We start from the raw sequence: 15,058 nt of genomic DNA, 5'->3' as shown, positions 1-15,058 counted from the left end.
GATGGCCCCGCCCCCATTTCGCTCTGCCCACCCGACAACCCCCCACCCCCCTAATCTGTGGCAGTGTCTTAAGTTACATTAAGCAGTTCGTATATTCAAATTGGATAGGTTACAGTTATATGTTCAGCGAGGATGTCATAACATAACAATGGGCTCCAGTGGAACCAGCCGCGTCGGGGTGAGGGCAGGAAACCCAGCCTCGATGTCTCTGTCTGGACGGGTTCGGCAGCAAGCCATAGCTCAAGACGCCTCGAGCTCCTTCCCCGCCCACTGGTCAGCACTCCTCTGCCCCTGGCTGAAGCAGTTTCTTAAAACTGTTGCAAACACCCAGATTATGACTCCCGATTACCGCATCAGCCCTTTCCCTCAGACCGCACACGACAGCACTAATTTGAAGCCTTCCCGTAAACCAAAGTAGACATGGATATCACAAAATAACATTGCCGATCTAGGAAACTCAGAACTTATATCCAACGCGGTAGCACTGCATACACTAATACATACAATGCTAAATGTTGGGTACCTTGGATTAAGGATGTAGGAAGACATAGATGGGGGTGAGGATATCCAACCACAGGGATGCGGGAGGAAGGATAGGGGGAAAGAGAAACAGGATAGGGCAGGGGGGAGGGAGGGGGACAAGGGAGAAGGCATGATGGGGTAAATAATATCAAAGTTCACTGTAAGGTGTATCTTACGATGTCATCAGTTTCGAATGCATATTACCAGGCAAGGTTTTTTCGCCCTTCAGGATAGGACTTAAAGACTGCATGTGCATAATAATTAAGTGCTAAATCTCTAAACATTATCCCAGTGTGTGTTATTTCACCATCAATAAATCTCAATAAAAGTCCAATTTCATAAAGTGCAATGCCGTGTTGCGTGCTTCACCTTAAATTGGGATGCTCCTCACCTTATATGGTGGACCTTGTATAACTGAGATGAGGTCAAGTATGTGTATTTATAAAACACTTAAAAATGTCTTCTCCTCCTCCACAGCAAGGCAACACAGCAGTATATCTCTTTCACGTGCAGTTCAGCTCAAAAGAAAGACATAGTGCAACCCATATCATTAATTAATAAGCACTACACTTTATTAATGGACTCACTGTTTATGAGTACCATAAGACGCACCGGACCATAGGACGCAGAGAGGTCCGGCGCGCCTTATGGAGCACTCGAGACTGTAGCTTCTGTGACAGCTTCTATGACAGAAGCTGTGACAGAAGCTGCAGTTAGTGACCACTGAGACAGGTGGCGCTGTGATTACAGCGCCACGGTCTCAGTGATGACACAGAGCAGGCGAAGAACGTCTATTCTTCGTCTGCTCTATGGTTATCTCGATCGTCGCCGCTGCTCGGTTTTAATACCAGTGATCTCATTAGATCACTCGTATTAAACGAGCAGTGGCTCCTGCTGCTGAACTCGATCGCCGCCGCCGCTGCTCGGCTTTAATACGAGTGATCTAACGAGATCACTCGTATTAAACGAGCAGTGGCTCCTACTACTCGCCCGGCGCCCGAAACTGCATGTCTCGGGTGTCGGGATTCGCTCCATAAGACGCAGGCACCTTTTCCCCCTCCTTTTGGGGGGAAAAAAGTGCGTCTTATGGAGCGAAAAATACGGTATATATATATATCACTTTGTTGTGCTGGCAGCCTAAATAGGTGTATGGTTTTGTTCTGTTTTTTTTAATTAGAGAACAGAAGGTATAGGAACACACACTGCCTGGCCCAAAAAAAGTGTCACCACCTGGATTTAGCTAAGCAAATAGGTCAGAGCCTTCCATTGGATAGGTGTTATGATCTGGGGTTGCTTCAGTTGGTCAGGTCTAGGTTCAGCATTGTTATGTGCCGAAACAGTTAGGTCAGCTAACTACCTGAATATACTGAATGACCAGGTTTTTCCATCAATTGATTTTTTCTTCCCTGATGGCACAGGGATATTCCAAAACAATATTGCCAGGATTTATCAGGCTCAGATTGTGAAAGAGTGGTTCAGGGAGCATGAGACACCATTGTCACACATGGATTGGCCACCACAGAGTCCAAACCTTACCCCATTGAGAATCTTTGGGTTCTGCTGGATAAGAATTTATACAGTGGTTTGGCTCTCCAATCATCACTACAAGATCTTGGTGAACAATGAATGCAACTCTGGATGGAAATAAATGGTGTGGCATTGCATAAGCTTATCGAAACAATGCCACGGCGAATGCGTGCCGTAATCAAGGCTAAAGGCGGTCCAGTGAAATATTAGAGTCCGTGACTTTTTTTTTTTTTATTCCAGGCAGTGTATAATGTGTTTTTATAGAATCATATTTTAGTTTAGTGGGTGACTAGATATAGATGTGGGGGCATCAATATTTGATCAATACATGTGCAGGCTTTGCGCTTGTACATTTATGAATTCGTCTTACACACATGCTAAAAGGCTCACCACAAACTAATGGGCATGGCCAGTGTTGGTACCATCCAGACATCAGAAAGAGAGAGACAGCGCTCCTTTTGTAATTCTCTCTGGGCAGCATTGTTGATAGAAGCAGTGGTCTGGCTCTCCAGTGTACTGCCAACACAGGGCAGTTTTTACAGTATAAAGCACATAGCACTTCATTAAACGTCCCAAAAAATACCTTTTTTTCAACTGCATAACAAGTAAATACACAAGCCTTCTTTTGGGGTTTATTAATTCAGTAGAGATTGAAATGAGGAGAAGCTGGGAACCCAGGGTGCACATTTCTCATCACTGGAGTCCCAAGGCATACAAGAAGTCAGTGGATGGTTCGCCTGGCTGTCATATGTTTAGAAATGTAATATCGTAAATGAAAGGACTGAATCTTTGAGGAAACATATATTTTTGACTGACAATGGATTTTGCTAAGGTGCTTCAATCCACCAATAATCACCCGTTATTTCCGCTCTCTATAAAAGCTGTTGAGGCAGGATGTGTCCTCAGTTACCACTACAAGTAAAAACCACAGTGATATCCTTTGTGACCACATCCATTTCATCTTATCCCACGAAGGAAGAGCTTTCCTATGCATCTCCATATATACACGTCTCTGTTGACAAATACTCCTTACATTATAGTCCTTTGGGTGTCCAGCCGGTGCCAAAAGCTGTACAGGCTAATAAAACATCAGGCAAAAATGGAAACAAAATGTAACAGATATTACGTGATTCCTGATTACATGCACATACATTATCCTAGACATCAGTTTATAATTCTTAGGGTCAAAAATAATACAGTGGTTAAGAAAAGTGAATGCTTACATTATTTCTACACTTAAAGCACATGTCCGTGTTTTGCTCTTTGTTCTTTGTTTTATTCTGCCTGTACACCTGTTAAAATAAATTAAAAAATAATAATAAAAAAGCAAAGCACTGTCTCCATGCTTAAAGTGACACTAAACTCAGGAGTTAAATCTTTCAAGTACCCTAACTATTAACAAAAATGTATCTTATTTGTGTATCACTCGGCTGTAGATCCTCCAATCATCTCTGAATTGGTGCCGACACTGTCCTTCCTTCTGGAGGGTGGCTACTTGTGTTCCCCATTGCAAATCAGGTTTATTGGCAAAACTTACAAGCTTTCAGTTGTTTGCAATGAACAAATCAAACAGAAACAATTGAAATAACAATCACAACAAATGTTTCAAGTGGTTTCCCCAAATTAAACTGAAAAGAACAGTTAAGCATGGGGGTAGCTCAGTCATGCTCTGGGGCTGCTGTGCATCCCTTGGCACTGGAAACCTGCAGCATGCGGATGGCAAGATGGATTCATTGAAGTATCAGAAAATCCAAAGAGAAAACATCATGCCGTCTGTGAGGAAAATGTAGCTTGGGCATCATTGCACCTTCCAACAGGACAGGGATCTCAAACATATCTCAAATTCCACCAAGATTTGGTTGCAGAAGAAGTCCTGGAATATTCTACAGTGGCCATCACAGTCACCTGAATAAACCCCATAGAAAATCTCTGGTGGGATTTGAAGAAGTAGGTTGCAGCACACAAACCCAAGAATATTGGTGAACTGGAGGAATGAGCAAAGATTCCGCAGGAATTTTTTCAGAAGCTAGTGTCTTGCTATGCATCTTGTGTGCAGTAGGTCATAACAGCAAAAGAGTGCTCTACTAAGTACTAAAGATGCTTGCCAGGGGATGAATAATTTTGAGACTGCAGAAGTAATTAAAAGTTGCATTTTCAGTTTAATTTGGGGAAACCCCTTGAAACATTCATTTGTTGACATATTTCAATTGCTTTTGGTTGATTTGTTCATTGTAAACAACTTAAAGTATGTAAACTTTGCCCAAAAAGCTGATTTGTAATAGGAGTTGAATAATTTTGATTACAACTACTATATATATATATATATATATTCTTTTTTTGTTTCTGATTGCATGCATTTAATAATACAAAACCTTTACCATGGGGAAGAGTTATTTAATACCACTTCACCTATTTTGTATTAGGTGTCACTGCGATAAGGTATTCTTCTCAGTAACATATGTATGCGTTTGGTATAAATATGGTATAGAATAATCTTTCACACTTTCTATGCATCTTATTCTCAGCCTGTCACATATTTATGTCTACAGCAAGGTTTTTTCAGAACACAATAAAACATATTACCACATTGTGCTGGAGTCCCCAATGTCTGCTCACAGCGCATTTCGCAGGGTTTGCATGAAATCACCGTGACTTCATTAAGGCCTTTGCACTGTAATGGGTTGTGTCCTTTGATAATGTCATAGCGATGTAATACCTTGCAGATGTCCCAGCTGCTCTGGTAAATCAATGTGCGCAGTGTCCTAGGTGCTGGGATTTGCCTTTTACATATCTGCTAGATTACCTATTGTTTATTATAACAACAAGGGCAGGTGTTATCCTGCGTAGAAAGTGTAAAGAAGTAACGGGGGAATATCGATGCATTGCATTCTGGAAACCATTCGCAAAATAGAACTGTTACATTCAATTTTAGATATAAAAAATAGCAAGTTGATAAATGTAGTTTTCAGTGCGGTTTAAAGGACAAATGTACTAGGGCAGAAATATAAGAGAAAAGCCTTGCCTATGATCAGGCCCTGCCAGGAGCCTGCTGTTAGCTTTGATGGAAATTGAAGACACTTTTGTGCACCCTTCTGATCCAAGTTTCACATTGGTGCTAAGAGTGGGATATCACTGACCAATAGCCCACTCTGTCAATGTCTTTTGTTGCTTTCCAATGAACGGTCCCTAGTGGTTTCAGAGCAGCAAGTTGCTGCAGACAGGGTTAACTTTCTGCTACAGGCCCAAAACATATAGGAGGAACCAGTGTCGTCCTTGGCTTTTTGCCACCTGAGACAGGAGGGGGAAGTTGTGGTGGTGGTTTAGTGAAGCCACCCTTCCCACCTGGCTCGGTGTCCCGCCCAGCTCCTAGCAACTAGTGATGTCACTGGTTGCCAAGAGCTGGGTGGGATGCTGGCCAGGGTGTCCCAGGTTGCTAAGAGCTGAGCGGGGTGATGAGTATGGCCCTTACACATCTTCCCACCTGACTTTTAGCAACCCAGGACACTCATACTGCAAACATTCTGCAACAGAGCGACCATGCCACTCTGCCTTCCGCCCCCCCACGTGACCCAAAGAGATGCAGTCTGAGGCAATAGCCTTAGTAGATTCTCCATCTGTATATCAATGGAGTATGGCCAGCATAAATAAGATCAAATAGCCACATACTGAAGTCTATTGTTTACTAGTCTAATAGACTTGCAGACTTTCTTTGGCCCCTTGACCCCCGGCCGCTGCCACCTGCACCCGCCCGCCACATCCGACGCGGCTCTGTGAGCGATGTGGCCGATGCTCCTCAAGGAGGTGCTCGGGAGGCCCCAGCAGGGGGCCCTCTAACATGTCGCGTCTACCTGGTACAGCCAAGCAAAACAAATGACAAACGCACTCAACAATTCGTCACCAACTATACAGCAAGGTGCACACGAAATGGGCTTAAAACAGTAGACAGTAGAAAGGCATCATGGCACACTCACAAGTCAGCATGTAAAAAAACTTGTCTCACCACAAAGGTCAATAACAGAAGTTTGGATACACGTCTTCTGCAGAAAATGTGAAAGCCGCACTGCCGCGCCAAGGCACCTCTTATAGTGCGGTCCTAACTCTAAACTATGAGAGTCTCCATCTTGGAGCACATGGGGGCAGAAGATTTCAAATTGGGTGCAGGTTTGTCAGGAGGAAGCCCAGCCTCCTTAAAGGCACAGAAACACACAAGGGATCCCGCACATCCCAATCGGAGCTGAGAACCCCCATGCGTCACTGCACCAAATCGGTCAAGCAAAACAAATGACAAACGCAGTCAACAGTTCGTCACCAACTATACAGTAAGGTGCACACAAAATGGGCTTAAAACAGTAGACAGTAGAAAGGCATCATAGCACACTCACAAGTCAGCATGTAAAAAAACTTGTCTCACCACAAAGGTCAATAACCTGCAGAAGACGTGTATCCAAACCTCTGTTATTGACCTTTGTGGTGAGCCCCAGATTGGGTTGTGCCTTGGAGTTAAGGAATGTATTTGGTCTTTGGTTTCAACAGATGTAGATTGCTTTTATCATGTTGAAGTGACTTCTGCTCATCCAGATGCTGTATTGTTTAATGGATTTCACCAGCAGATGCCGGGTCAGCATTCCGCACTTGGCACATAATAATTGTCAGTTTAGTAAACACAAGCGTCTCAAAACTTGTTAATTAGAGCTTTTAGTGTCTCCAAAAGAGCAAATGGTTTCATCAATAAATGATGGAGAATTTTCGTGTGTGTTCTGAGAATAAAAAAATATTGACTTACTTGTTTAAAGAATTGTGCAAATTGTTTTACTGATTTGCTTCTGGGGCGGCTTTTCATTTCCTTTATGATCTGAGCAGTTTTTCTGTTTTAAAGATTGAACAGTTTGAGATTATCCTAAGTTCTTTCATGCATGGGATGTTAGAGTAAAAGCTCTGGCAGAAGGCTGTAAATATCACCCACACCATATATGCCATCGCATTGACAGCTCTTTGTATCAGATTTTCTTTTTATTTTCTGTGCAAAGGGGAATTATTGTTACCCCCATTATGTTTTTATTGCTGCCTGCTTGCCCATTTGGGAGATTTTCCTTTACTAGAGGACAGTAGTGGGACTTTTGTTGGTTTGTGCAACCTCCCATCTTTTCCAATATTTCACCAACCACTGCCTGCACCCAAATTATATAAAGGTTAAGTCCTATATCTCTCATGAGATACCTGTGAACTCTGAAAACTGGCCTTGGTGCTACACTTAAACTGGCCTTGGTGCTACCTGGTCAAGCTGATATGTTCAGTGAAGTGCACTGCTGGAAAGTTGGTTGACTGAACACATCCTGGGGATCATGCTGTTCCATCCCACGCACATCCCAATTATCCTTAGGCCCATGTGACATTATCTATCCGGTCACTGGTTTAACACTTACCTGCTCCTATAGCATCGCTCCCTCAATGCCAACAGGTGCCAACAGGGTATCTTTCTGTTACTATTCCCTCGCTGGCAATCGAGAATCTACAGTATTTTGGCCAACAAGGGAGCAGCACTCTAGAAGCAGATGGGTGCTCTCTTTAGTGATTCTGTTGCTGGTAAATTGCCATTAGCTTCAGGAACACCAATGGATCATGGCCCTTAAGCTTGGCATAGACATTAGAGATTGGAGAGCCCTCAATGTCACCGGGTGTCAACAGGGGTGTCTTTCTGTCACTATTCCCTTGCTGGAAAATTAGATTCTTCAGTGGGGTGGGTAATCCATTTTTTTCGGAGAGCCTTTTTAAAGTCCACAGGTGGGAGCTGCAGGAGAGAAAACAAAGGAAGACCCCTGACATTACGGTTGCTAGGACCGCCCAGCAGTCCTAGCAGCCAGTGACTGCAGAAGAAGACCCCAACGTCTTCAACCAAAGGAAAACATGTTCCAAACGTGGGCTAGGCAGTTTTTTCAGGCTGATCTGATCAGAAACCCATTGTCTGTCTATGGGCAGCGCCATCGAAGCAGACATTAAATTACCGCCAACGTTGTCCAAGTCCGGGAAACCAAACAGAACAGAGTTCCGTTTTGGCAAACCTGATTGTGGCAGATCGTGAGTAATCTGATTTCTGTTCACATCCAACTCCCCATAGACCTAACATAGGTCCGGCGAGTTCAGCTTTTGGAAAAAACAGTGGCATCTGATTTGTGCACGGGTCCACTGCTGATTGGAACTGAAAGGCACCCATGTGAAAAGGGCCTAATAGAAAAAGTGGAGTAGTTATTTTTGTATTTGTATTCATTATTTTGTAACAAGTTACCTTAACTAAAATCCTTCAATTTCCCCAAAAAAACAAATATAAAAAAAAACCCAGATGTTCATATCGAGTCGTTTTGCTCAGAACAAAATATTTTAAATTAAACTTGCCATTTGGTTAGTGAAAAGGGTCAGGGGGAGGAGGGGGAAGCCCAGGACATAAAATAAAAGACATTTTTGTCTGTAAGGAACATCAGTCACAGGTGCGATCGGCTGTGCAAAGGTCGTCCTGTGAGCTGACAGGTGGGCAGAACACACACACCTTACTTTCACTGCCCTCTCCAGATGATCGCCAGAGCTTGGGAACTTCTTCCAAGCCGGGAGAAATTGTCGGAGCTCCCGAGGGCGCGTTAATCCTTTTCAAGAAATTAGAGAGGCCTCTTTCAAAGATAATACAATTTTGTGCCTGGTTGAAAGTGGATATTGTAATTGCTCTGTTAAAGGGAAGAGGAGCTTGAGTGCGGGTCACCTCGGAATGTTGACAGTAAACAGTTTAATGCATTGTGAAGGGGTCTCGCTTTCAGGAGCGGGTCGCTTCGTTTCTTCCCGCACTGGCTTCTCGCAGGCGCGCTCCAGCCTGTGGAACATTTGCTTCCATTCAGCAGCTGTTGCTCTGCAAAATTCACATGATGAGGATTTAATGCCGAACATTTCCGACAAAATATTTGAAAAGACGTGGAAGTGCTCATTTGGACTTCAAGAAAAATACTTTGTAGCCAAAACAAATCCACAAAGTGCACTGAATTTAAAGGTGGCGCGGGGAGGCGGGGGAGCGTACGGGTGAGCTAAGTCATGGATTTTACAGTGCAAACAATAAGGGAATTCTCATCTACTACTGTCTGAATTGAAAACAAATGTCTTTCATTTATACAGATGAGATCTGGCAGCATTCTGGACAAGGGGCAGTTGTTGATAGTGACGCCTCTGACCAACAGCAGTGCCCATTTGCTCCAATACACATCATTAAAGCCTGACTCCAGCTCAGTTTTTTTTTTCTGGGTTGATTACAATTCTCTCAGATTTTTATTTTTCTGTCATTTTCTCTCACTTCCTGTCCTTGTTATACCTACATATATATATATATTTACACCTGTATGTATATGCTTTATGGAGAAATCTCTCCTCAAAGTTTACAACAAAGGCCTGAGATCAAACAGCACTGGGGACCCTCCACACTTCCCACTATTTTTAAAGTGAACCTGTGCCCAGACTATGCACTCTAAAGTAGATAAAGCCCTCATTCCCCTCTGTAGGTAAAGGCATTGTGGAGAAATTCATCCTCAAAGTTTAAAACAAAGGCCTAAACTCAAACACTTACCACTTTTTTTTATTTTTTAAAGTGAACTTGTGCCCAGGCTATTCACACTTAAGCAGCAAAAGCACGTTAAAACAAGCCCCCATTCACCTCTGTAGGTATAGGCATTGTGGAGAAATATATCATCAAAGTTTACAACAAAGGCACTGAAATCGCAGAGCACTGGTAATCTTCCACACTTACCACTCCTACTTTTTATTTTATTTTTAAAGTGAACTTGTGCCCAAGCTATGCACACTTATGTAGTAAAAGCACTTTAAATCAAGCCCTCATCCACCTCTGTAGGTATAGGCCTTGTGGAGAAATTCATCCCTAACGTTCACAGCAAAAGCACTGAAGTCTCAGCTATTTTCTGTGGGGAGCAAATCTTGGCAACCTGCCAACCTGAAAACACACAGCAGGTTTTTCTAAGCTGTTAGAAACTGGACGCATGTACTACTTTATTAATCACAATGCACGGTATTGTGGTAACTCACATTGCGGTGTGGTCGATCACATCGCAAACTGCTATATAACATGTAAGGGTCTATTTATAAAGGTTTTCAAACGATGAACACACTTTTCAATCCAGATGCACACATTTTTCCAGCTGAATAAAATTGGAAAATGGTGTAACTTAATGGGTGAATGTTGTTTGAAAAAAAAAATGATAACTAGACCCCTTAATGTGCTAGGTCACCGTGAATTATAAACAGTTGCCATTATTATTTTATTTTACACAAATGCTGTTGTCACCTTTTCGCCTCCTTTTTTTTTGTATCCCAGTGCTGCTGATCTCTTCCATCCTCTCTCATCCACTTCCTGACTACATGCACTCCTGCCAGCGCTGGCTTTTGCATAATTGCTCATAACCAGCTTCCTGATGGTGTCAGTGGTGGGCCATGCCTGCACAATGTATTTTGGCTGCTTGTATTTTTACTAGGGGTGCATGTTGTGACAGGATAACAGCACAAGAGCACATTTGGGGACATGAACGGAATGTTGTCACCCTATAACAGGAAGTGTCCTCTTTCAGCAAAATAATGCGCTCTGCCACACTGCAAAAATGGATCAAGAATGGTTTGAGAAACACAACAACGAGTTTGAGGTGTTGGCTAGGCCTCCAAATGTTCCAGATCTCAATCCTATTGAGCATCTGTGGGATGTGCTGAAAAAACAAGTCCGATCCATGGAGGCCTCACCTCACAACTTATAGGACTTAAAGGATCTGCTACTGACGGCTTGGTGCCAGATACCACAGCATACCTTCAGAGGTCTAGTGGCGTCCATGCCTTGATGGGTCAGGAAAAGGGGGACCTACTCAATATTAGGTGGGTGGTCATAATGTTATGGCTAATCGGTGTATGTTCCTATAACCATTATTTTCTACCGTGCTTTATAATAGAGAATATTCATTGTTGATGGAACAGCAGCCCCTCTTTTCACTGCAACATATTTTCTTAGTCAAGATGAGAAGTGATAACTAGATGTATTTTACAATTCTTTAGGTAATCCCGGAGTTGTGGGATTTTACAAGACGTTCATGCACTCCCTGTACTGCGGTTATAACAAGAAGTACCCTGTGTGGGCCATTAGCCATGCTGGACACTGTTCACCACCCCCAGGGATGGACATGACTGATGGTAAGATATTTATTACTCAATGTCTGTTTGTGGATTGCAATGGGTGAAACATGCAGTATAAAAAGCCAACTAAATCTAAAACAGAAGAAAAATGTCTAGGAACCTATAAGGCAAAGGTAAGCAAATGTGAGCCCTCCAGCTGTGGTGAAACTACAAATCCCATGAGGCATTGCAAGACTATGGCAGCCACAGGTATGACTCCAAGAGGCAGATGCATGATGGAATTTGTACTTTCACCACAGCAGGAAGGCCAGAGTTCACCTACCCCTGCTATAAGGTAACAGCTAGAAGACATTGCATAAACATGCATGCTTGCCCTGGTTGGACCTGTGTGTTTATAACCTTGTGTGGCCAAAGCTACAAGAGTGTGGATAAATAGTAGGGATTACCTGGAAAAACCTTTCCCGGGCATTCATTCATTGTTTTGTCCCCCTTTAGTTAGAAGTAAAGCTATTTTTTGGGGGGACAGAGTAAGGGAGGGTAATACCCCACTCAACTTGTTTTTTTTACATCTGTGTCCCATTCGGGGGAATTCCCTTCACTTCCTACCCAACATCCACCACAGGAAGTGAGGGGAACTCCTTCCAAAGTGAGGGAAATCGGCGGTCCAGAGAACTAGTGTCCCTATTGGAAGACTTCCAATCCAATCCTTTTCTGGTGACAACCCAAAATTTGGGATTGTCTTTGATATTCCCTGATAATGGTCACCAGGACTAATGGAGAGGGTGGATCTCCCTAACAGGGACACAGACATCAATAAAAACCTGACAGGGTTTTTAATCTCTCTCTACTCTATCCAAAACGGAAAAAAAACAACTTTTGGCTTCATATGCACTTTAAGTTTGTTGCCTTCAAAGTTTATGTTGTATCAAACATTCATTAAGCATTCAATATAAATGAATGATGCATTGCATGGAAAATCAAAGTGTGTATGTTCAACATTAAAAGAGAACTATGGGGTAAGTGTTTTTCCCCATAGTTCTCTTTAGGGTCACGGAAGAACATATACTATTGCACACGATATACTGTGAGCGCCATATCTAGGGGCAGAGCCAGCTGTGCCCACCCCCTCCCTCATCCGTTCCTCCACTCAGCGCTGGAGGATTGGAGAGGGGAGGGACAGTCACCGCTTACTGCAGGGAGACGATCCAGAAGTGAGCAGATCGCTACATGTTTCTGCTCACTTCCCGATCGATAGAGCCAACCTGTGACAGCTTCTTTGTCACAGGTCGGCTCTAAATATGAGGATGAGTGGAAATTACCTTAAATATGTAGTTGGTGGAGCATTCACAAAACAATTTATAATAGTATGGGGTAAATTGTTTTTTAATTTTGTTAAAGTGCATGTAACGCTAAAACTTTTTAAAAATAATTTTAGAGTAGGGAAAGGTCAAGGTCACTTCAGTTTTTTTTTCCCCTTTTCTTTGTTCAGTTGGAGATTTCCCCTTACTTCCTGTCCCAGATACACAGCAGAAAGTAAGAAGAGATCTCTTTAAAGCAAAAGCATATCAAAACAGATTTTCCCATTGGTAGATTTCCACTCACCTCCTTTTCTATGACAACTCAAAAATATTAGAAAGATTTACAGGGTGATTCACAAAAGCTTGAAGAGTTTGGAGAAGGCAGGAGAAGTGAACAATCTAGGACAACATAGCTGATTTGTAAAAATTCTCCAATTCAGCTCACTTTCCAGTTCAGCTATGTTGTCCTAGATTGTTCACTTCTCCTGCCCTCTCCAAACTCTTCACCGTTTTGTGAATAACCCTGTTAGATTTATGTACCGAAGACAGTGGTCACCAGGTCAGTAGTAGGGGTGGCTCTCCTCAAAAATGATACAGATGAATCATTCCACTTCCTAGAGCACTGTCAGTCACGACTCTCTGCAGGGAGATGATCGAAAAGTGAGCGAACGACGGTATGTGGTCGCTCACTTCCCGATCTTTTGAGCCGACGTGTGACAGCTTCATTGTCACACCTCGGCTTGAACTATGAGGTTGAGTGAAAATCACTCACCTCATAGTTCTCCTTTAAGTGTATTTTTTTAACTGAAATGTTGGGTTTGGTAAAGAGTTGTGCCAATGTGCAACATTGCCGCTAAGGATGTTCAGATACCAGAGCCGATACTTGGCATTTTTCATTAGAACTACAAGGGTTGTGCCATACTCCTGAATTCCTTCATAATGTTTATCCCAGTGTCTCCTTGCTCTGTTGGAGATGTAGGTCTCAGACCGGTTCTCTATTCCACATCTTTTGGCAATGTGGCCGGATTAGGCCGTTGCTTTGAAGGGACTTCTCCACCGTAGGGTACTGTTAAACCCTTTGAATTATTTGTTGGGCCTTCCCATGGGTTCCATAAATTAGATAGGAAGTTGGCGTCGCATGTATTGACGGCTGCACGCTGTCTAATAGCCCTGCACTGGAAACGTAGTACTCCGCCCACAGACTTGGACTTATATACTAGAATCAAGGATGTTCAAAAACTCGAATACCTGACTGCTAGGCTGAATAACAACTTGGCCCTTTACAACAGGGTCTGGGAAGCATGGGACGCAGTGGAGCTTGCTGGTTCCAATGGATGAGGAGAACCGACTTGCTCGGGCCTGCTCGGTGAAGAGGCGAGGCGACGTCGATATCTATCTATCTATCTATCTATCTATCTATCTATCTATCTATCTATCTATCTATCTATCTATCTTCCATCTTCTATTTTCTACCTTTTCTTTGTCAGGATCCTTCCCTGGCTACTTCTCTCTATTATTATTCTAATTAAGTTTGCCCTGGTCGATAAAGTCGTGCCAGGGAGTGTTTGCATTTATTAATTAAACCGTTACAGTTCTTCTCGAGCCAGGTATGCTGCTGAGATAAGTGAATGTGGCGTATGTATACAACTAATTCTTTCTTCCTGGAAACTGAATTGCCTGCTCGTTAATATTGCCTTGTTTTGGACTGGATGTGTTTATCTTTTCATAATATTGATTTGATATCGAAGACGGTTTCCTATGCCTGGTTCTATGTCTTATGTCTTGTAGTGTACCATGAGCTTGCCCTGTGTGTATTATTCTATTTTGCTATACCTGTATTTTCTGAATATATTTATAAATTAAAAAACTTGTTAATAATAAAAAAAAGAACTACCAGGGTTGCTATGGCTGCAGCTGGGACCAGGCTCTGGCGCTCCACCACTGTCCTGAAATCGTTAGTCTGCATTGTTTTCAGAAAAAACTGTCACATGACAATAAACAAAAATGTATCAGTACTTGTACTTGCAAAAAATGGTATCGGTGCATATCTTTATATATATATTTATAACAACAAAATCATACATTAAAACAGAGATGTACAAATCCCAGGAGCTCCGTGTGCTCCTTACAAATTACAGCGGCCTCCTAACTTTTGAATTATTCTCTAGTCTAGTCTTGGAGCTGGAAAAGTATCTGTACTTGTACTTGTACCGAGTACGGTATTGTGACGGCCGCAGTGCTCATCTGCCTCCTCCTGTTGCATGATCTCCTCCCAGCTCTGACGTCACATCCTGCAGGTACCGAGGGAGGACAGAGACGGAGAGCGCAGGCACGGGCATGTTTTTACAGTTCATGAATGCTGGGGTCTGGGAGAGACAGTGGGGGCTGGGAGAGACAGTGGGGGCTGGGAGAGACAGTGGGGACTGGGAGAGACAGTGGGGGCTGGGAGAGACAGTGGGGACTGGGAGAGACAGTGGGGACTGGGAGAGACAGTGGGGACTGGGAGAGACAGTGGGGACTGGGAGAGACAGTGGGGGCTGGGAGAGACAGTG

General features: G+C 43.1%; 1 protein-coding gene across 1 annotated transcript in view; it reads left to right on the top strand.

Moving 5' to 3' along the window:
- LDAH (lipid droplet associated hydrolase) overlaps window positions 1–15,058 on the top strand; it is a 184,967-nt gene that overhangs the window by 32,264 nt on the left and 137,645 nt on the right. Inside the window, exon 3 of the mRNA XM_018568175.1 lies at window positions 11,131–11,265. Within this exon, the coding sequence (XP_018423677.1) occupies window positions 11,131–11,265 (135 nt within the window). The remainder of the gene's footprint in view (window positions 1–11,130; window positions 11,266–15,058) is intronic.

Source organism: Nanorana parkeri, unplaced genomic scaffold (assembly GCF_000935625.1).
Source record: "Nanorana parkeri isolate BGI_ZX_2015 unplaced genomic scaffold, ASM93562v1 scaffold1149, whole genome shotgun sequence".
NCBI lineage: Eukaryota > Metazoa > Chordata > Amphibia > Anura > Dicroglossidae > Nanorana > Nanorana parkeri.
This window is presented reverse-complemented; position numbering and strand designations above follow the sequence as displayed.